The sequence below is a fragment of the Struthio camelus genome, chromosome 4 (genome assembly GCF_040807025.1).
Source record: "Struthio camelus isolate bStrCam1 chromosome 4, bStrCam1.hap1, whole genome shotgun sequence".
NCBI classification, from domain to species: Eukaryota; Metazoa; Chordata; class Aves; order Struthioniformes; family Struthionidae; genus Struthio; species Struthio camelus.
This window is the reverse complement of record NC_090945.1, coordinates 73494020-73516272: the sequence shown is the minus strand read 5'-3', so window position 1 is coordinate 73516272 and position 22253 is coordinate 73494020. Positions and strand designations below refer to the sequence as shown.

General features: G+C 48.6%; 1 protein-coding gene across 4 annotated transcripts in view; it reads left to right on the top strand.

Annotated features, from left to right (window-relative positions):
• The first annotated feature begins 896 nt into the window (after nucleotides 1-896).
• Nucleotides 897-22253, top strand: part of CRMP1 (collapsin response mediator protein 1) — a 52118-nt gene continuing 30761 nt past the window's right edge. The window contains exons 1-2 of one of the 4 annotated variants that reach the window (XM_068943401.1): nucleotides 897-2085; nucleotides 19219-19307. In XM_068943401.1, coding sequence (XP_068799502.1) covers nucleotides 1714-2085; nucleotides 19219-19307 — 461 coding nt within the window. In that variant the 5' untranslated portion in view covers nucleotides 897-1713. Of the gene's footprint in view, nucleotides 2086-2688; nucleotides 2722-3319; nucleotides 3386-4386; nucleotides 4812-19218; nucleotides 19308-22253 lie in introns of those variants that run through there. The other 3 variants (XM_068943403.1, XM_009686236.2, XM_068943402.1) reach the window with 3 other exon arrangements.

Here is a 22253-nt window from a genome sequence, read left to right as displayed (position 1 = left end):
CCTGTCAAAATTGTCTAAGATGGCGGGGGGGGGGAGGGGGGAATAGGAGGGGTGAGAAAGGGGAGAGGGATGTCCAAGATTTTGTGGCTTCAGGGGATGACCGCCTTAGGCACCTAGCATTATAAGACAAGCAGAGATGTAAAGATAGACCTTCTGAAGTGGGCTGTGCGAAGAGTTGAGAGTAAAACCTTCTCCATTCCTCCTGCCTTTATTTTGGGAATCGGCGTTTCTGAAGTCAGAAAGTCCTCTGAGTCAAATTTCGCCGGTTAGCTCCGGTTTACTGAAACGAGCCCCGGCGAGAGGCAGCGTGAGCTCCCGGCCGGGGCTGCGCGTACCCGGGAGCGACCCTCTCCGCCGCTCCGGCGCGGGGCAGCGCGGCCGCCGCAGCGCCGCCCGCCCGGCGCCTCGGGGGTGCTGAACGGACAGCTCCGCGGGGGGCGCCGCGCTCCCGCCGCCGCCGCGGGCTCCGCGGGGGCTCCGCGGGGGCGCGCCGGGCTCCGCGGGCTGGGGGCAGTGCGGGCCGCGGAGCCGACGCGCGGTGGCGGTGGCGGTGGCGGTGGCGGCGGCAGGGTTGGCCGCGCAGGCAGCGGCCGGCGTTACCACTTCCGTGTCAGGGCTGGCCGCCTCCGCGGTGCCTGCTGCCTCCGCGGCGCGCTGCAGTCTCGCAGCCGCCCCCGGGCGCCCTCGCAGCGCCGCCGCGGCGGGAGGGGGGGGCAAGCACAGCGGTTGGTGGCAGCCGGGCGCAGCGGGGTCGGTCCCCCCCCCCCCCCAGCCCCCGGGCACCAGCTGCCGCGGCTCGGCACGCACGGCAGGGAGAGGGCAGCGCCAGCTCCCCCTGCCCCGGGGCCTGGGTCTGGCTGTGCTTCCTCGCCCCGCCCCGCTCTGCGCCCATCGCCGAGGCTCCCGCGGCGGCCGCTGACGGCCTGGGGCGGCCCCCGGGGCCCCTGCGTCCTCCCACCTCCCTCCCCGCGGGCTGTGCCCCCCCGCCGCCGGCGGCACCGCCGCAGCCTGCTCCTGCGGAGGGAGCGGGGGGGTAGCGTGAGTGTGCGAAGTGGGAGCAACTCCATTCGGCTCGCTCGGGGGGAGATTTGGGTGTCTTTCTTCTTCTTTTTTTTTTTCTTTTTTTTCCTTTTTTAAAAATTCCTCCGAAGCCACGTAGCAGCAGGTGACGGGCGGTCTGTCCGGAGGGCCCGCCAAGAAGGACCCTGCGCGCCGGCTGCGTGTGCAGGCGAGGGGCTCCCCCCTCCCCTCCCTCCCGCCCCCCGGCTCATTCTTTATACCGGGGGAGCGTGTGCACTGCGGTCCTTGCTCTGGGAATTGCTGCTGCTCTTCCCATTCGTCAAGGGCTTTCCAATCACCTGCTACTGCCACCCTCTCCTCTCCTCTCTTTGTACTTTATTTTCACGTGCTCTTTACTAACACGGCTATTTTTAAATTCCGCTTGGATTTATTTCTTTTTCTTTCTTTCTTCCTTTCTTTCTTTTATTTTTTTTTTCTTGCAGGGGCTGGATGGGGGGAGGGAGGTTAACGTTTGCATCTCCCTAAGGGAAAGATCCCACCAGCCAACCCAGCTCCGCCACTGCTGCATCCATCCATTCATTTTTATGGTCTCAAGCAGCCTATCCCAGTAGTGGAAGGTGCAGAGAAGCGGGAGGCAGAAAGAGAGAGAGAGAGAGAGAGAGTGGGAGGGCGGGAGAGATCTGGACAGCGAGAATGGCCGAGAGAAAGAGGAACTGGAATAAAGAAGATGACCTGCCCGTGTATCTAGCTAGGCCGGGTACGACAGCCCAGACGCCGCGGCAGAAATACGGGGGGATGTTCGCCTCTGTGGAGGGGGCCTACGAGAACAAAACCATCGACTTCGACGCCTACAGCGTGGGGAAGAAGGGGTCCCGGACCCCGCGGAGCGGCAGCCGGCACGACATGCTGGACGGAGGGGACAATTACAGCGAGACCGCCAGCGACATCAGCGAGGTCTCCGGCTCCGTGATCAGCTCCCCGGGCGACCGGGAGGACAAGACCCCGGGCGTGGAGATCCGCTACCCCATGGGGAAGGAGCTGCTGCAGGGCCACGACAACGGGCAGGTACGAGGGGCTGAGGGCGCGCCGGGGGCCGGGGCTCCGCACGTCGGGCAAGCCCCGCTGCAGAGCCCCGCTGCGGCTTGTCGGGGTGGGGGGGGGGTCACCGTGCCGCGGCGGCCGGGGCCGGCTCCGCGGGTGACTTTCGGCACGGCAGGCCGAGTAGGCACGGCCTCCCCCCCACCCCGCCCCTTTCCTGGCACGATGATGCTGTAGGAAGAGCCCGTCCGGCCCACGCCAGACCCGTCAACTCTCTCACTTGCCTGAGCTTGCGGGGGGGGAGGGGAAGGAAGAACCCTAGAAATTGTTTCCCTTTGTAAGTGATGGCGATGAGTTTCCTGCGTTTTCCTTCCCGCCGGCGGAGAGCTGCACATGCCGGGTGGGCGGGGGCGGGGGCGGCCCGGGCCCCCTCCGGTGCCGCCGCCCGGGACGGCGCCGGCGGCCGAACAAAGCGCAGCGCGCCCGGCCCGGCCCGGCCCCGCCTCGGACACGGGCTCCCCCCGGCCCCGGCGGACCCCTCACTCCAGGCTCCCCTCCTGCAGCCCCGTGCGCTTTCATTGTCTCCCCGGGATCTTCCGAAACCTTTGCCCAAGAGTTTCCCACCTCCTCGGCTGCAGCCTGGGAATGTGCTGGAGACTTAAGGTAAAGCGTGCTGCTCCGTCTTGCCCCTACCAGCCTCGCTTCTCCGTCTTACCCCAGATAAGGCATGCAAGCCGGAGGCACACCAAGGGGGGCTGGCTCTCCGGGGAATGGAGGCTGTGAATGATTTCCCCTTATAAATAAACGCAGCCTTGCAGTGATGTTCCTGCTCAATACAGCCACTTTGCATCGCATAGATATATCCTTTCCTTTAGCGCCCAGCCTGGAGGCTCTGTGGCCTCTCTGTGCTCTGCCCTTTTGACAAGTTAAACTGAAGAGTTTTCACTTTTTTCTCCTATTCTTCCATTAGCGCGTGAATCGGGTGCTGGCCCGGTCCGCCCGGGAGTGGGGCAGGGTGCGGGGTGCAGCTGGGGAGTGCCTGCTGCACTGTGCGCCCTGGGGAGAGCCAGCAGCGCCCGGTCGGGCAAGGCACCTGCACCGCCTCCGCTTGATTGCGACGACCTCGGGGTCACCTATAGCGGCTGCCAACTGCAGTGCAGTCATCTCTTTCCTGGCTCGCCGTAACCCTGGCATCCTTCCCATTACCCGCCCCCCCCAGGCGGTGGGGGGCCAGGGCACATCCTGAATGTCCCCTCCTTGCGCTGGGTCACCCTGGATGCCCTCCTCCCTGCTCGGGCGCTGCTACCTGGTTCAGCCTGGGACCCAGGTGAGTGGGCAGGCATTACACGCTACCTCTGCAGGTCTCACCGTGTTTCCAAAGTTGTCTGGCTCTGGATTAGATTGGGGTAGGGGTGAAGTGGGGGTCCGGAGGAGCCAGGGTGTAAAGGAGGTGATACGTGATAAGTGGCCATACTGTCAGCTGCAGCCACATGCTTGCCGCCTGCACACTGGTCGTCAGGGCTTTCTTGCAAACCCTCAACGGCCATTTCAGGGGAGAAGTGTCAGGAATGTGGCCTGGGTGGGAAATACCTTGTATATGTGTGTGTTGGTGGGTCTGTGTGTGTGCAATGTGCACCTGGCTCCTTTCTGTTGGGAAGGGCTGTAACTTGGGGGCAGGTGCGTGGCGCCTTTTATTCTTCCTGCGGTTGCGCGTGGCGCCTTAGTCCGGCACAGGGCGAGGGGCAAGGCCTTCTGTGAGTCAGAAAGATGGAAAGGTTTCAATTAGCAGCACGTTTCTTCTTCTGTGGCTGCTAGCATAACATCCATGTGGCCTGGCTGTGCTGGGCTGCGCCAGGGGGACAGGGCAGAGCAGGGAACGCCACTGGAACAGTGCCACGGGGGCAGAGCAGGCAGTGCCATCCGGGTAGAGCCAGTGCCATCTGGGTAGAGCCATGGGGAGTAGAGCAGGGCACTGCCGTCAGGGCAGAGCAGGGCAGTGCCACTGGAGGTAGAGCCTTGGGGAGCCGAGTGAGGCAGTGCCATGGGGGGGGGGGGCAGTGCCATGGGGACAGAGCGGGGCAGTGTTATCAGGGGGCAGTGTCGTGGGGGGCAGAGCAGGGCAGTACCATCGGGGAACAGTGCCATTGCCATGTGCTGTGCTGCCGGACCCCCCCAGCCGGAGGTACCCCCGGGCCCCCGCCCCGCGGCCCCGCCGCGTGGGAGCCGCCAGGGCCCCGCAGCGTGCGAGGAGGGCGGCGGCGGGGGGCGCGGGGGAGCGGCGTTGCCAGCGCCGGCGTGGGAGGGGGCTGGGGCTGGATTGATGGGCTGGGAAGGGGGGCAGGGGGACAGGAGGGAGGGAAACGCTTCCTGGGTTGAGCCGAGCGAATCCTGCTCCGACCTGCAGCCGGGAGGGCGCTGCTGCCGCCTGGAGAAGCAGCTCTCGCCGACCCCCCCCCCCCCCCCCCCCCCGGGAGCCGCGTCCCTGTTTTATTGCAGCCGGAAAAAAGGTGCTAGGTTTGCCTGGCTCCCCTCCTCTGGGCGAGGAAACTTTGACTCCATTACACAGCTCGCCCTCGGTCGCCCCCGCCCGCCCCACCCCATCACCCACACAAGCTCTGAATTATTATTCTTTTCACTATTATTCTCATTTTTTTGTTTGGCTCGGGTTGGTTCCCGCGGTGTGTTGCGTGCGCCCGGCGCTAGCGAGAGCCGACATGTCTTACCAGGGCAAGAAGAGCATCCCCCACATAACGGTAAGCGGATGCCGGCACGCAGCGAGCCTGGGAGTCGCTGCCCTGGCTCCTTTGTTAGCGGGGCGCGAGGCGGGCGCGCAGCGGCCGCGGCCGCGCAATGCCCCCGCGCAGCCCTCGGCGGCAGCGGCGGCGGCGGGGCCCGGCGGGCCGGTGATGGCGGCGCAGAGACCGCAGGGCGCGGGCAGGCTGCGGGATTGCGGCCGAGGCGTCCCGGGGCTGGGTGGGTGCGAGCTCCTTTGCCCTCTCCTCCTCCACCCTGAGCTCCGGGCTGGGAGGAGGAAAGTGCAAATTTCCTCCAGCCCTTCCTCCTGTATTTTATTTTATTTTATTTTATTTTATTTTATTTTATTTTATATTATATTATATTATTTTATTTTATTTTATTTTATTTTTAAATTTAATTTATTTCCCCTCTTCTCGCCCTCCGCGCAGCCGGGGCTCGGCGCGGCGGCTTGCTCCTCACCGGCGCGGAAACGGCGGCGGCGGCGGCGGGGCGGCTCGGGGCGGCGGGGGTTCGCCGCCGGCGGGGCCGAGAGGCTGCGGGGCCGGGGGGCCGGGGCCGCCTCCCGAGGAGCCGGGCCCGGGGAGGCTCGGCCGTCGGGCGAGGCAGAACAAAAGAGGGAGGGGACGAGCTGCAGCACGACGTGCCCCCGCCGCCGCTGCATCCCGGCCCCGGGCAGGGCGCAGTGCGAAGCGCCCCAGTGGGGCAAGGGGCAGTGGGGCAGGATGGGCTGGTGGGGGGAAAGCAAAAGGTAAGGGGAATGGGTGTGAAAAAAAGTGGAAAATCAAAGAGCGCCATGATGCCAGCACCAACAGCTCCGTGCACTATTAATACATCAGCGTGGTGAGGATCAGAAGTCAAAGGGTTAATCAAAACCATCCTCTTTCTATCTGTGCCTATCTTCCACTAGACGCTTTTATCCCCAAGCAAGACTACAATAGGTTGTGGTTTCCGTGCCAGAAATAAAGGATCTGGGTGCTTTGATTCAGCATATTGTTTCCCTTAGACACTGAGATTGTCAGAGGCTGAGGATAAAGAATAGGCAGAGCTGGTGGGGAGAGAAGGATTTCATGGGAAATCTCATCCAATTGGCCCCGCAGAGCCTTCTCCGGCCCTGGTGTCACCCTGGAGGCTGAGCCTAGTGTCCTTTCACCAGGCCAGACAGCAGGAGCCAGGTCACTGCTGTGCTGGCATAAGGGGCAGAGATGAAAGGGGAAGCAGGGTGAACTCGAAAGCGGCTTCAGTTCTTTGAGCTTTTCCTGGAAAGCTGGCACCGTTCAGGGCGCCTGCAAGCAGGTCAAGTTTTAATAGATAGAGAATGGGTTAATGCTTGGGTGTGGTGACTTAAACAAACCGGATGGAGATTGGACGGACAGATTTTAAGAATGCTGTCTACCTCAGGAGATGGTGAAATACACTTTTGAGGAGATAATTTTGCCAATGTTACGATGTTTGTAAACACCGTGGGGCCTCCTCTTTATTAAAAAAAAGAAATCCTTTAGCCAGAGTATTTGGACAGGAGAACAGACCCCCTTCTAAAAGAGGATTTTTTTCGATACCAAACTGATGCACACATACAGTTTTATACTATCAACAAATAGTATTGTCAAGGCCTGAGCCTGAATGTTGCAATGACTCTTTGGGTGACTGCTCTTCCCACCACAGGCCTCATGGGCTCATGTGACTTGTGGTAACGCAGGTATCTCTCTTTGCTCGCCAGCTTTTTCCCCTGCCCTTTGGGAGGGTGCTGACTGTGCTCTGCGTCTGTGTCGTGCTCAGGGCTGGACCTTTATTTGCAGCAGGGGTGTGAAAGGTTCTCATCCATAGCTAGCTGTTTGCTGTCCAATTTGGAGTAAAAGAAGAAACTGAAAGGGTTAAAAGTGTTTGCCCTGGAATCAACAGTTCATGTTAATCTCTTCACTTCTCAGAAATTTCCTTTTCTGTGCGCGTGAGAGGATGGCTCGTAAAAAGAACCCCCGCCTGTTCTCTTTGAAATGGGATGTGTTGAAGCATCTATAAATAAATACTCATTAATGGTAGTGTAGAGTTTTATGACCAAATCAAAGGCATCAATTAACATTAGTGAAGTTGGTAGGCATCAGAAATGGATTGCCTTTTTTATTTTAATATTTTACACTTCTGTCCCTTCTTCCCCTCCAGCAAAAGCAAATCAGACGCTCTGTATTATACCATGAGCACACTTGCCATCCCAGGACAGCCCACAGGATCTGTCTGCATGTGTCTTCTGAAAGCCCTGCTCCAGTCTGGTAGATCAGATATTTTATCCTACCACTAAGGAAACACATGGCAGTTTCAAGCCTTGTGGGCTCTTAGTAAATGTGATAGCTCTATAAAGTTATATAACTACAATAGCTAGGAACAAATCATATATAAATATCATTTGATTCTGTGCTTAATGTTCCTCCAGCTCCTGCGTTTTGGAGCTACACCAGCCCCTAGGTTCATTGCAATGTTTATATTTTATATAAAATATATATATATAAATTAATAAATAAATATATATATATATATATAAAAAGAGAATTCTGATTGAAATAATATGAAACTCATTCTTGATGGTGTCCCATGTACTGATATTTAGCTGTGGATTTTCACATATCAAACTTACATTCCTCACACGGGGGCCAGGAGGAAAATAGCACTCAGCATCTGATGCTAGGCCAGCTTTGGCTGGCAGCGGGGTCTTCAGCAGACCATGGTCAGTGCATTGACAGACAAACAGGAATCCTTTAGGAAGTACCCCCATGCCAAAGGCATGTGTGCAGTCAGTGTTAGCTGAAACTTCCCTCTGGGAATTTGCTTTGGGTCAGATCTGCAGCATCAGGAATTTTGGGAAGGAAGACGTAGGGGATGGTTTCAGCTCTTACCTTGCTTCACCTCCTGACCCCTTCAGACTATCAGCAATGTCTGGGGCTGATATCTCCTTCACCCCTTTCTCCCTGAAGCAGCTCGATTCCTGCCTTCCCTTCCCCCATTTCTCTTAGAAGCGTCCAGGACATCAGAGACACTGTGTTCCAGACAGGACCCCGTTTGCACAGACCAGCTCCCTGCTCTCATGTGCTGAAGCTGTATGTGCTTTTCATTTCAGCCCCTGAAATTCAGCCCTGTGTCTTGAAATTTATCCTGTTTGTGACTCTCCTCCTTCCCCTCCGACTCCCATCTCTGTCCCACCCAGCATCCTGAACCGGTGTTGGCTAAGCACCGGGACTCCTCTAGTGTAAGGTGCTGTTTGGTTGTGAGTTAGACTGGAAAAATCAGGCCCCTTTCACTATAACTACTTTGGGAAGAGTCTCTATCTTTGTCTTTGAAGCACCAAGAAAACCTCTGGGTGGTGTAAAATAATGACACACTGAAGCAGTACATGTAAGCACTTCCAGTCACATCCTCTGCACTAGACTGAAGTCCTTTGGGGGGGTGTCACCTCCCTGGTTCAGGAGTACTAGGTGGGGAGGGGACAGTATGTATGGAGAAAGGATGGCCAGCAATGTATCTGCAGAAGCATATTTCTCAGTTTGTGTAGGACAGTCAGCCACCACAACTGTTTCTGAGGTCTTTTCCTGCACCAGGTGACAATCCTTTGTACATCAGTTGTGCGGCCATGCTCTCATGAAGACCACATTCTCCAGGATGCATTCCCATTGTTTTTAATTTTGCTGTTACACCTCTCCTGTGTATTATCAATGCTGAGGATGACACTGAAATATGTGTTGCATGTTATTTTGTCTTGTGTATTTTGGTAGTTTTTCAGGCATTTAAGATAAGGTCTCAGCCCAGATGAACTCAGAATTATGTTATATACAAAGCCCATGTAAAGAAAGCATGTGGCACGCAAAATGTATTTTACAGGACTTAGTTCCAACAGTGATTGCAACCACTAAAACTTAGAGTGAATGCAGTGAAGAGGAGGTGTGAAGACTAGTCTACTGTGCAAAGGGAAAAGAGCCAAATGCAAATGCAAGGAGGGGCATGGAAGAGAAGGGAAGAGAAGGGAGTGGTATTTCTGGGAATGGTCCAAGAGTTGGCACTCGAATGGGGGAAGGAGGTGCTAGGTCCTGAGCTGGCAGACTGTAAGATATGGGGACACAGAGAGCCCAAAGACGATGTGTAACAGAGGAAGGGTCTGTCTCACTATTGAGTTTAGAAAGTAAAGAGAAGAACTGGAACTGTCTGAGAAAAAGAAGCAGATGCAGAAAAATGAAGGGAGGGTGGAGAAATTCAGAGGAGTGGGCACAGTGAATAATCTTAGTAGCCTTTTAAATTGATTGACATGAAGAGAGCTGAAAAGTAAGCAGGTTTCAGCTGAGCATAGCAGAATACTTTGTGGTGGGGAAAAGCACTGGTCTGGATTTTTCCTATGTGAGACACACTGGTCTCAAGCTCACCACTACACACGGTCAAGACAGGTAACTTTCTGTGTGGTCTGAGTAAAGTGCTGGGGTGATGATGTAAGGTGTTCTGATGTGAAACAACAGCAATGTATGAGCAGCCAGTTTTTCATCTAATTCACTTTGGACACCAAAGGTGACATTTCCTAGAAATCTGAAGGGTGTTAAATAAATGCCAGGAACGGGGAATGTAAGTCCTGGTTTGGATATGGATCTATTTCATATCTCCCATTGCCATGCTATTTTCCCACCCACCTTTATTTAATAATATGAAGCTACATACAGACCGGTGTGTGACTTGCCAAAAGTGTTTGGAAAGCGTTCTTCATGCTGGGCATGGGAAAATTTTCTCACTTTAAGGCAATACTTGAATTTCTCACATGATGATTCTGTTATCAGTGCAGGATTTATTCTGATATTTGTGCTGTTTTAAAACACCTAGGCCTGGAACTTCTGGATCACTTCTAGCTCTTGAATATGTGCTTAATACCCAAAGATCCTTCTTTTCCATCAGTAGCTAAGAGACTTGGTCCTTCCCAGTTTACCTCCCTGCTCTGAGCAGTTGTGAGTTCACATAGTGTATTGTAGCGGACTTGAACTTGGCAGCTGTGAAGATGCTTTAGCTGGTTCGATAGAAGTCATTTACCTAATATACACCAGAAGTTGCTTAAACCTATTGTCCCATACTGTTCTTGCTCTATTGAACCCCTTAGGATACTCATTCAGATGGACTAGCTCTTCAAAACCGAGTACATCTAAAAGAATGTCTCACTAGGTAGGACCTAGTAACTCAGACTGATGACACGTGAGATCAGATGTTTCTCACTCTGGTAGTTCAAGGAGTTACTACCTCTAGCTCCTGCTCCTCCCCTCTGTCAGAAGGTTGCTGAGGAAATGGAGACGGTCTAGACAAGAGCTACCAAGATGCTGCAGAGCCTGCAGCACATGGTGCGCATGGAGAGAGTGAGGGAGCTGGGCTTGTTCAGCAGCCTCTTGAAGGAGATTCACAAAGATGAGGGAATCAAGGTCCTCTTGGCAGTGGTGCATGGCGACACATGGCGCAGTGGTCATAAACTGCAGCTTAGGAGGCTCAGGTTGGGCTTTAGGATATAACTTTTTTAGGAGGGTCAGCACTACAGTGCTGGAATGAGTATTCAGGAAAGTTGTGAAATCTGCATCTTACAGGTTTTGAGGACTCAGCTGGACCTGATCTAGTGCTGGCAATAGTCCTACTTCAAGCAGCAAGCTGAACTTCCAACCACCATTTTTATGATTCTCTTCCATGAGAAGTCTACTGTCTTAAATTACATTCACAGTAGGTCTTTTCAGTGACATTTCTACGGAGATTGAAACCTTTGGCAGAGGGACAGAAAAAACAGTTCAAGGCAATGATTTGTTTAACTGCCACAGCAAGTTTGTCAGTCAGTACTCTTAGCTGTGCACATCAGTATTTTCAGGATCATGGTTACTACCAATGGGAACTCAACTGCATTTTGCTGGAAGCCATGAAGGTTTAGAAAGAGAGCGGTTGCTTTCTGGGAAGACAACTGATGCAGTGAGGTGGTTGTTCAGGAGGTCTGAATCTCCCTCTCCCAAGTGTTGAGAGTGACCACTGAGAGTGAACCGCATTCCTGACAGGACTGAGGGGCTAGTTTTCTGATATGCCTTTTTTTCTCCCGTAAACAAGTTCATACAAGGAAGGAAAGGGAGAAGCTTCATTTTCCTTTGTGGCAGAGGGAGGTAAGGGAGCCCCTTGGCTTGTGAGGCACCCAGGCATTGTGAGAATTAGTCTGGGATAAATTCCTTTCTACTTGAGTAGGTATGAGAGAGATGGAACTGAGACGAGCAGAAAAATTTGCAGGTTTCTAGTCTTGATGCGTTTAAAGATGGTGGCATTCTCCCTTGGGACAGGGGTACGTCAGGTTTACTTTTCCTTGTCATTTGAAGCATTTGTCACAAGATGAAGTTTAGAACTGCAGAATGTGCACCGATGAGGTTTGCCTCAGTTCTTATATTTGTAAAGAGTAAAAATTGTCTTCACCAATTTCAGTAAAATCTACATTCTATGCAAAATCTTTTCCTCAGTGTAATAGTGAGGACACAAGTAAAGAGGATAACCTTAGGCCACTCTATGTATGGCTTGCTAGAGGACTACGCACAGTGCTCAGAGCAAAGATGGAGGTGGAGCAGCAAGCATAGTGATTTGCTATGATTTAAAGAAAAAGTTGATCTGCGAGACAACATGATAGTAAAAAGCATCTAAGTGCATACAATACATATCTATAGCCACTGCATTTAGTTGATCATGAATTACTATTTCTAACATCACATTCAAAGACATTTTCCAGTGTTCTGTTTCTCTTGCATCCAGCTCCTCTGCCAGAACGCAGGTTCCTACTCCTTGTGCTCTAAGCCAAATTCTGACCACCTGTAAAGCTGCTGACTGATGCATCCTGGTAACCTGATACAGGTTTCTGAGTAGAACTTAGATTAAAAAAAAAATCTTCAGTTAAGTGGCTCATGCAGCTAGCTTTGCTGAATTGCTATATTCTCCCCTCCAAGTTTAACTTTTCCTGTGAATGTCTTGCTGAGATTTTGAAATCAGTTCTAATTGACATAACCTGGGTGTATCCCCAGCGATCAGTATAACAACACTCAAGGCAACGGGTTCAACCCTCTGGTCCGTACCTTGGTGAAACTGCTCCTGATGACAGTGAATATTGTCATTAGTAAGGTATCTGTTGTACTACTATTCTAAAAGCAAAGCAAAGATGACATTTAAAGCAAAGAAAACTCCAAGGAGGTTGTAGCTGTAGGAGTAGCCCTTTTAGATTGTATGATTAAGGAGTGAAATTACTAGCTGAATAAAAAACGAGGTCTCTAAGGGGAAACAAAAGGAACATCAGATCTTTTAAATGAATAAACATGAACGAATACATTGGCTACAGACCAAGATACAACATAACTACAATCAACATAATCCTTCCTAAATGAATTGCCATATACAGGAATGCCTTTGTTAAGAAAAGGTTCTTGAAAGCAGGGGTCTCCGTTAGTGGGCTAGGAGAAATGATGCCGCAAGGGTACAATGATTTACAAGCAATTCCCTGAGTTGATTCAAGCATCACCCTAGCTAAAAATTACTTCCTATGGAGACTAACCTAGACATGAGGATTCCAGAAGAAGCATAGTACTGATTAGAAACAGATCTTCTGTAAGCAGGCAGCACTTTATGAAATCCCATTTACAGCTGTCTTTGATCCTTATGAGAAGGATTTTAAGCAAACATTCCTCTTGGGAAGGATATCTTTCTTCCTTTGTCATTAAATTAAAAACCGATCCTTATTTGTAAGTACATTGCTAAAACCAAGGTAGCATAAGTGTATTGTAGCACATCTGGTTCTGAATCTGGCCAGGTCTGACAATAGACAACCAAATATATGACCAAAAGAAATCTCTTTTAAATTTCTGGTTTGGTAGGGGAAATAACTCCGCAAGAAAGAATGCACAGAAGCACAAAAGGAGTCTGAATGTTGACCTCCGCTCCCTTCCAGCAGGAATTCTGCCTTTGAAAATTTCCTCTCTAGCAAATATTCATGTTGTTGAGATTTTGATAATCCAGGAGAACACACACGCCAGACAGTGGCTTTTAGACTTTCCCTCTAAAATGGGGTGCCATAACTCTCAGTGGTCTTTTTAAAGACTTAGCAACAAAGGATCCTACCTCTCAAATGCTCAAAAAGTGAAGGTGAATGCCTTGGCAGGCTGTGTGATACCATAGCCTAATGCCTTCTTATATCTACTACATTTAATCTGGCATCTTTTAAACCACACATATCTATAGACAGAGAACTGGCAATATAGGTGGATTTCGAATTTAAACTGGTTTCTAACTGCTATTGAGCATAAAATCCCTAGTCATCTTCAGGGCCATTGACTAATATGGATTTTAGAGAATATGCACATTGCTGCTCTGGAGATCTAAGGACAATGGTATATTCCAGTAAATCCTTAGAATTATGCAAAGGATACAATTAATTCTGAAAGTGTTTCCTCCTCCTTTATGGCCTGGAAAATCTGGGACTAAAGGTATTGCAAAGGTTTTCTAAGCTGGCAATGGCTGCAACTGCAGCAATAGTGAAAGTTCAAATCCAAGAATGAAGCAATACTTAGACCCCTCTGCTGGGTACGTTATGTGAATTTTGTTGTAGTTAAAGTAAATTTCAGAGCAAACTGTAATTGATTAATATGGTTTGATTTACACCTGGAGACATTATAGATGGACATTCCATTAATAGAAGAAAAGCAAAAATGCAATAGCATATATCAGAGTTGCACTCTGGACAGATGCTGCTATTTTATTAAAGCATCACTCTTGCAATCTCATTGAATATTTTTCTATGGCTAGAATAGATACAGCAAATTCTTTCTCTTTATTTTTCAAGCTCCATCTTGTATAACAGGGGTGTGGTTTTCTCTGAAAGGTGCATGCAAGTGCAGTGTAATGGATTTTGATACTACATAGAAATGTATGTTTTACCATAATGTGTGGTGCATTATATTTTGTCATGATGCACCAGTTTGAAATTATATTTCTTCAGGAAGTCTTATATGAGAAGGTGACTGCTTTATTTCTGCTGTTACTGCACTTTTCAGTAGTTCCAGAATCCCACTGACAATTGCATATGTAAAAAAAATGTATTTGTATTTTGTTGTGTATAGTATTTTTAAATACTTCTAGGTCCGAGGGGAAAAGGAGAATGTAAAGAAGGATAATTTTAAATTTCTTTGTAGTTGTTGTTGCTCTAACATTTCAGTCTAACATTTGGGTCGTAGTTTTAAATAACCCAGACCTGAGTGATTTACTAATGAAAAGAATTTGCGTTCACGTGTATTTGCAGAGTAGCAGTGCTGAGTTCAGGCCCGCGGTGGGGTTCAGACTGTGGTCATCTGACAGGTGGATTCAGATATCCTTCTTGCCTCTGTTGGACTTTTTGCCATTTGAGAATATATGAAAACACAGACAATGAGAGCTGAGCCAAGCTGACTTGAAAAAACACAGTAAAACAAGAAATTTGTACAAACTGTGTCAGTCACCAGCTTGCAGATGTTTCACGTTGCTTGTGCTGTAAGGAAGGCAAACAATAGCGGTAAGCGAGTAAAAGCCGCGGTCTCGTGCCGGCGCAGCCAGCCCCTCCTCCTGCAGCAAGTGATGCTGAGTTTGTGGCACAGCCTTCTGCTGCCACGAAAATTGCTGTCATGCCGCGGACTAAGCTCCGTGGCTTTGCTGCCAGATTAAGCAGGAGAAGCTAGGCTGCGATTAGCAAAAAATCACCGGGAAAGCAGTGTGCAGAGTTTGAAGGGGGGTGGCTGCGGATAGGAGGGAGCGCTGTATGGTGTTCAGCAGAGAGCTGAGCTGCTGGTGCTGGCGAGGCAGGTGCTTGTAAAATGGAGCTGCAGGAGACACTAGATAGGCATCGCGTGTTGTGCTGATGCTGTGTCACAGCCAGGCACAAGACCCGGAAGCAAACGGCTTTGCATGGATGCGGCTGTAGCATTGCAGGCAGCGATAGGTGGAGGAGAAGTATCTCAGCTCAAACACTCCTCAGGAAACGCTGAGCAGTTGCATGGGTTTCACGGGTGCTTTCCACATCTGCTGTGCCCATGAGAGCAGGGTTTTATCTTTAGGGCAGTCCTGGCACCTAATAAATTGCTTGCTTTGTATGTTCAGTGTGATATCCCCTCTCTGTTTAGCTGTGCTCTGGCTGCCTGTCCTTGGCGGCTGGAGGGAGGGGTGAGTCTCGGCGGTTTTTGTTGGCCTGCATGGGGAGAGCTGAGCCTGCGCTCAGCTCTGGCTGACAGCTGCTTGTGCTAGGCGCTGCTAGCCTTGCTCTGCCAAGAGGGGAGGCCAGACGGCACCTCGCTGAACCCCCCTACTCTGAAAACTTTCTGTGGAGCCCTTGAGGCTCAGGAGGCAGGCACAGGTAGCTGAGACATGTTAGCTGATTTTGATGGTGCGAGCAGCCGGGTAAAGCTTGTCAGCTCCTGAACTGAGTAATGAGCGCGGTGTTGTTTCTAGCGTGAGAGCATCCAGAGGTCATGCCAATGGCTGAGGCCCCACGCGTCTGCGAGCGAGGCAAAGAAATGCCCTGCCTTGAGGGATTTACAGCTGGGAAGGGGAAAGGGGGTCCAGCACTGCGTGATTAATTCATGAGCTTCAGCTCCCTCCTCCCTCCCCCTTCTTTCCCAGAGGTGCTCCAGAGTGTGGCTGTCCTCCTTTCCAGCCTCAGATGTTTTCAGGGAGAAGAAGAGACTTTGGTCTCTAGTTTTTCTGGACATTTGGCACTTGGTGAGGAAACTCCAAGCAGCCTGCCTGACATCAGGCCCCTGGTAAATAATAAATGGCCTCTGACCATGCACAAACAGGCTACGTGTCTAGGGAGTCTGACCTACTTTGCAGATCCTTTATGTGTCCGGATTTCTGTCTAGGAGTTCACTGAAGCAAGTACACATGACCTGAAACAGCGCGGGAAGCATCCTGGCCCCAGCTGATGAAACAGAGGTGCAAGATGGCAGAGTCTCTTTCATTTAGGCTTTGGCTCTGTCTGTGCCTGAAGCACGTGCTTAGCATATGGAAGGGGTTGATTATTCACATGTTGGCTAGGCTTTCCAGGAAAGTTTATTTCATAAAGAATTCACCAAATTGCTTGCCCCTCCGTTATTCAGTTTTGATTGTATAAATTTTTCCAGCACTTTCATGGAAATCCATCTATGTGGGTAGATGCATGCAGACATTTGGTACTTCTGTTCCAGCTAGAGACAAACCACCTCTGGTCCGGAGCAGAGTGGATAAGGCAGGGCTGTTTGCTTGGGTGCACTGAGGTGTCCATGGGGCACTGAAACCCAGCCTGGGTTGCTTGTGTCCATCAGCACCATCTGTGTAAACATATCCCGCTTTGCCTGTACTCATGGCTTGTCGCAATCTGTAGCATGTCCTGTACATGATCTTAAAACGAGCTGGCTGGGAAAAGTTCCGGCAAAACGCTTTTTCTTCAGGATTTGCTGATTCACTGGAACCGAAATGCATGTCAGAAATGTTGCCACCTTTAACAAGTCCTGATGAAAGATGGGCAAGGATCCACAGAAACCTGCCTGGCAGCTCTCCTACTGGGTGGCTTGGCAGGCTACCTGGGGAGCAGCCTCGGGGCTGGGGGCTTCCTGCGTTGGGGGTTGTTGGCAGCCTTGTCTCCCACAGCTCCCTGTTCGTGACCGGGGGCAACCTCCACCATGGGCCATCTCAAATTTGAGATCTGTTCCCTCTTGCAAAAATTCTGGAAAGTTTGTATTTTGTTCTGGGTGGGGAGATGTCGAGAATTTAACGTTGAAAATCTCCATAAAGTACAGTATCTTTCTTTGCTAGAATTTCTTAGAACCTCTGAAATTCTGAAGTATTCTTGTCTTTCTAGCTAAACATTTAGTCATCCTTTGTAAACCGTAAGTGAGGCTTAATTTAATGGATGACTGACTTAACTGCGTGTTTTCTTGAAACTGGATTTGTGTGCTTTTTCGGTTCAGATTATTCTGGCACCTTTGGGTGCTGTCACAATAGAATACTACCAGCGTTTTCTGGTAATACTTGGTTTTACCACTTATATATATTCGTATATGAAAATCATATATAAAATTCTTTTGCTTCCACTTACTTATTCTTCTGGGGTTATATTTCTGCTTTACTCCAGTTTTTCTTATTTTCCCAGCCTGTTTCATTTGTTTCTGTTCGTTATGCATCTCCTCCTGTTTTAAAAGAAAAAAATGTAAAGTATCTTGTCGAGTGTGTGGATTTTTTGACTCATTAGCGGTGGCAGATGCGGTGGCCTGGTAACATTCCCTGCCTATATCAATGAGCTCTTGCCTCCTTGGAGTTGGACAGTATTAATGCTTTGGAAAGCAAGTGAACGAGCCGAAAAAGAGCTCACAAGATGGTGGTCTCCGCAGGTCAGCAGGCGGTGTAAGTGAATCATCATGGTGAGGAGATGCAACTGCCAGCACACGGCAGAATAATTTATTACCTTTCTGGCTGCTGATTCACAAATACTGCGATTACAAGTGACAGTGGAGTGGCTAAGGAGAAAACACGGAGCCTGGGACAGCCAAATCCAGATCGAGGACTTGCGCACGTCCCCATCCTTTAGCGAGAGTTCCTCAGCACCCGACCCAGGTCCCAGGGTCGTATTTCACTGTAGGTCTGGCCCTGGCTCCCCCCACCAGGTTCACCTCAATGCTTCGGTACACCAAGAGCCTTAAACCTTCTATGTACATGCTCTTTTCTTATGCATTATATTTAAAATGTCTTTATAAAAGATGGCTAGTTTGTCTCTCCTCTCTTTTCTAGAATGATATAGAGAGCTATACAGGCTTTGAACCGGCAAAACACTGAAGTACAAGCTGAAATGAAAGCAGATGTTCAACATTAGGCTTATAACTGAGAAGTTAACGCTGAAGAAAGACTGTTGTGATACCCTAACTCTGGCTTAGCATTTTTTATCTCTAGATTTCAAAGGAACTCTGTATCATTGTCCTGGTTTTATAGACGAGGAACCATAACAACTTGTTTAATTGTTTTCTAAACTGGGAACTTGAGACACAAATGCTTTATATGCATGAGTCATCCCATAATTAAACCAAGAATCGAGTCTGGAGTGAGGAGTGTAAAACCTGGGACAAAATGGAGATTCTTAGTTATTATTTGGTGAGCAAAGGGAATAATTTGCAATAAACAGCTTTTTTTTTCTCTATGAATAGGAAGAGAAGGTTCTCAGTGCTTTAGAGGTTTTCAGCATCCACAGTGACTTGATAAAAGCCTTCCCAAAAGCATTATGTATTGAAGTTATAGGCTTTCCTTGTCTCTGGGTAGGTGGTAGGGTACGGGCATTTCCTGTGTGATTTCTTGAGAGAGGCAACTCAAATATCAGTTCTTAGGAATATGCAGTGGTAAAATTTGCTTTCTGTAAAATGTATTTTTTGCCAACACAGTGTAACCATTTGAATTAAGAAAAATGAAAACACATGATTGCTGTGAACAGTGCCCCAGCAGACTTGATGTTTGAACAGTTCTTCCTTGAACATATTTTTTGCTTAGTGGCACTATAGAAAATACCAGCACACAGTAGCGCTCTGTGTTCGTATGATGTTTCAAGGTAAACCTATTTTGGAGACTGCCCTCCCCTCCTCATTAATGGAGTGGATAAGATATGGAGTGGCGAGCCTCAGTACAGGCTGCTCCCCCAGCTACCTAATTAATATGCTTTTAAGTGCATCTGCAGGAATCAGAAATCAGGCAGTAATTGATCTCGTGCCCTAAATCTCCATGCAGAAATGGCTAGCTAGAACCTAGATTTTCTGTTGCATCTCCGTACCACAGTACAGGATATGCGGGCTGTGGGCTGTGCATCTTGGCTGTTCTGGGAAACAGCTAAGCAGATCCTACTGAGCTGGCTTGTCTGAAAGCAGCTTCCCCAGCCAAGGATTTCTGCATTACAGAGCTCAGCAGCCTCTTCAGACCTTGTCCCTTCCTAGCCAAGCTCTGTTACTGCTCCAGGGGTGATAAGAGTCCTCAGTAAGTTAATCTGGGTAGTTTATTCTGGGGTGGTTCTTTTCCCTTTTTGGCCTCCGTACAATAAGGTGGTGGTAAAAAGGGGATGTAGCAGGATGTCAAGACCAGAAATTGTTTCCATGTGCAATAAATTCTGCTTTGAGGACAAAAAGACTGTGACAACCATGAATCCTTGTTTCCTAAAAGCCAGTTAGAAGCACTCAGTGAGGCTATGGGTTTCCCCTCCACTGTGTATGTACTCACCTGAACCTGTGGCGTGGATCTATAGAATGAATGCTTTGGTGTCAATGGCTTTGTATATCATATAAGCCTATTTGGTGTAATCAATTCATTGTTATGTTTATTTATTTCAACAAAACCGCATTTCTTCCTTTTTTGTCCCCCCAGAGTGACCGACTACTCATTAAAGGTGGAAGAATTATCAATGATGACCACTCCTTCTATGCAGACATATACCTGGAAGATGGACTTATAAAGTTGGTTTTTTAAATATTGAACTTTTTTGCATGCCTATTGGTATAGACTAATGTGATTTCTTGATGGTGCTGACATGAAATCTTGCAGCCAGCACCTTGGTTACTTCTTGATGTGGGATGATAGTAGTTGAGTGTTTAATTATGAAATTCTGCCATTTTATCTTTGCTAAGATTAGACAAGTAAACAATTCCTTTACTATAAGTTGAAGGTCCTCACTCTCTGAACAATTTCTTCAAGACAGTCAAGAATGGACGGGCAAGTAGAATCTCTCAGTGCTAGAGGTAATGGTAAGGACAATGGATATTTTCTGAGTCTATGTATAGCGGGAGGCTCATTACTGCTTTTTTTTCCCACACCTAAGCAGGGGCAGATGCAGCCGTGCTGGACAGGATTGTGTGCCACAGAAGCATGCCTTGTGTTACACGGTGCTGATGGGGACTAACTCCTTCTTAGTTCCCCTGGTGGTGAATTCCTAAGCACACTATGTTCTGTTTGTACAGCAGTGTTGTGCATTGCTCACATATGCCTTTTCTTGCTTAGAAAAGGGTATTTGATCTTTAATCTTTGCAAAGTTAGAACAAAAATCCTACTGCTATATCAGGATGCAAAATACAGGATCTGGGAAATTATTTCTTAGATGAGTATGAATTCATGTTACTGATAGCTGGGGAAATAGTAACAGAGATGTCTATTCAGCTGGCTTTACTGGTCTTACCCAGAGCTGGTGGAGATGAGGGTCTCCTAGTTTTGCTGGGTTATGCAGAGTATACAAGCATTATGGTGTACTCAAGGATCAAAGCCTTCTTTTTAACTAAGCTTTCCATTAGTGACCTAATCAAATTTGGTCTCCAGAGGCCACAATTTAATGTACAGAAACATAATTATGATTATCTAGTAAATAATTCATTACCTGTTTGTTTTCAGAATTGCTTTTCCTAAGTAGATATCATCAGATTAAAAGTCTACTTCTGTATATGTCTGTGCCTACTTGCATCATTCATGATTCAGGTTATTATAACAGAAAAAAATGTAAACACTTGTTTCCACAGACTATGCAGCTCTCTTTTTAATGGTTCACTCTGGTTTTCCTGATGTAGTGTTACATGCATTGCAGAAAGGTAAAAGGAACATATTGTTTTAACCGGAGAAGGCGCAAACCTTCTGAACACTTATGCTTTTCTTTTTTTAACAGCAACAATCAACCATGTTGTATTCTCTCTCATGGATACTTTAGTTGGGTTTTTTTTCTGTTTTTGTTTGCTCAGGTGCAAATTTTGATTTATCACTTGTAAGCATCAGATTGGATTTAACAACTAAGCGCACGAGATGCTGTGAGTCTGAAACGGATGTGAATTTTTGGCCTTCATTCCAGAAAAGTACTTGCATTGGTACTTGCTGTGTTAGCGATGACAAGCTTTCAGATGCCGTGCCATTTAGCAGCCCTTTGTTAAGTGCATAGACTCTCTCTGAAATCCATGTGTGGATCCATACCTGCAGGGCATATCTCAGAGATAAAAAATATTAATAGTGAGTAGAGGGACAAGGTGTTAATTTTTAAAATATCTGTGTCTTTGCATAAAGAAGTAAATTCGCTATTTGATATCCGGAGTTGTAACTGGTTTCCTGGATTTAGATGACCTGAGAGTTTCCTGTGTAAACCATGTAAGACATCCTGCTCAGACACACTCTGTATCTAAGTTGTGAGGGCACTTGGGTGTGAGACGGAGTCCTACCTGTGCCTAGTTCAGAGGATAAATTCTGCAGTCCGGAAAAGTACTGTGTTTTCTGGGGTTGTTCTCTTTTAGTTTCTCCAGCTAGAACTGCCCATTGTGTCTCGATATTTAACACAGTTGTTAAGTGTTGCTTAAGATCCTTTGGAGCAGGATCTTGAACCTCAGCCATTCACATTTTAAATGATACCCTAAGTCTCCAATGGTAGATCCTGCTGATAATATATATAATACTTTCCACAAAATGGAACAGACACTAAACCACTCAACCCAGAATAGGTAATAGTGTGGCTGTTTTGCTAGGATACAAAAGATCTGGATTTAACTTCTTATTTTGCAGTGGAAACTCATTGGAAAATAGAGGATTGGGTTTCTCTTACAGACTAATGAGGTAAGGGAGTGTGTGTACTAAAGTCTGCGTACTGACACAGGTTATTCTGCAGAGATGAACGCACACATAATCTTTAATGTATTTGAAAAGTCCCTCTAGCTTTGGAGGAAGATATAAGATAAATGTTTTTTCCTGGTTATCAAGCCTCAAAGTGGCTCCCTAGGTATAAGGCAGAATTGGCGCACTGGCATTTTTGCTAGTTGAAACGTAAGCTCTGTGCAGACGGCAACTGAGAGGCAGTTCTTTGGTATCTAAATAGTAATTTAGATATTTAGTAATTTAAATTGCCGTTGGTACGTAAATAATATATTTCGCTTTCGTCTCCCTGGTCTTTGTTATCCACATGAGGAAATGAGCCCTGATCTCTGTGTCAAGTGGGAGGGCATGTTGGCTGGTGCTGGCTGTGTCCCCGCCAAGGGAGAGAGTCAGGTCAGTCTGGACCGGAGCGGGCTAAGGAGGGAGGCGACTGGGGCTGGGGCTCCAGATCCGAGCCTGCAACAAGCTGCCTGAGAGACCGGGGCCTTTGCAGTTACTGCGATAACAGCTGAAATAGCTCCACTGACTGCTGGGGGAATTTTTCAGCTTCATTAAGTTAAGCTTATGAAGAGCTGAAGCTTGATCTTTCCATTAAGCTTTACGCAGCTTGTATATGACACAATTTACCAGTTTGTTTTACTGGAGATTAGAAGCTATTTCAACTTTCTGTGAGTCTGAGTTTTCTGGTTAGCTAAGTGCTAGCTGGTGCATCAGAAAACCAATTCAATCATTTATATAGTGCCTAGAATACAGCAGTCTGCACTGTTGCATTTTTCACTCATGAGTGG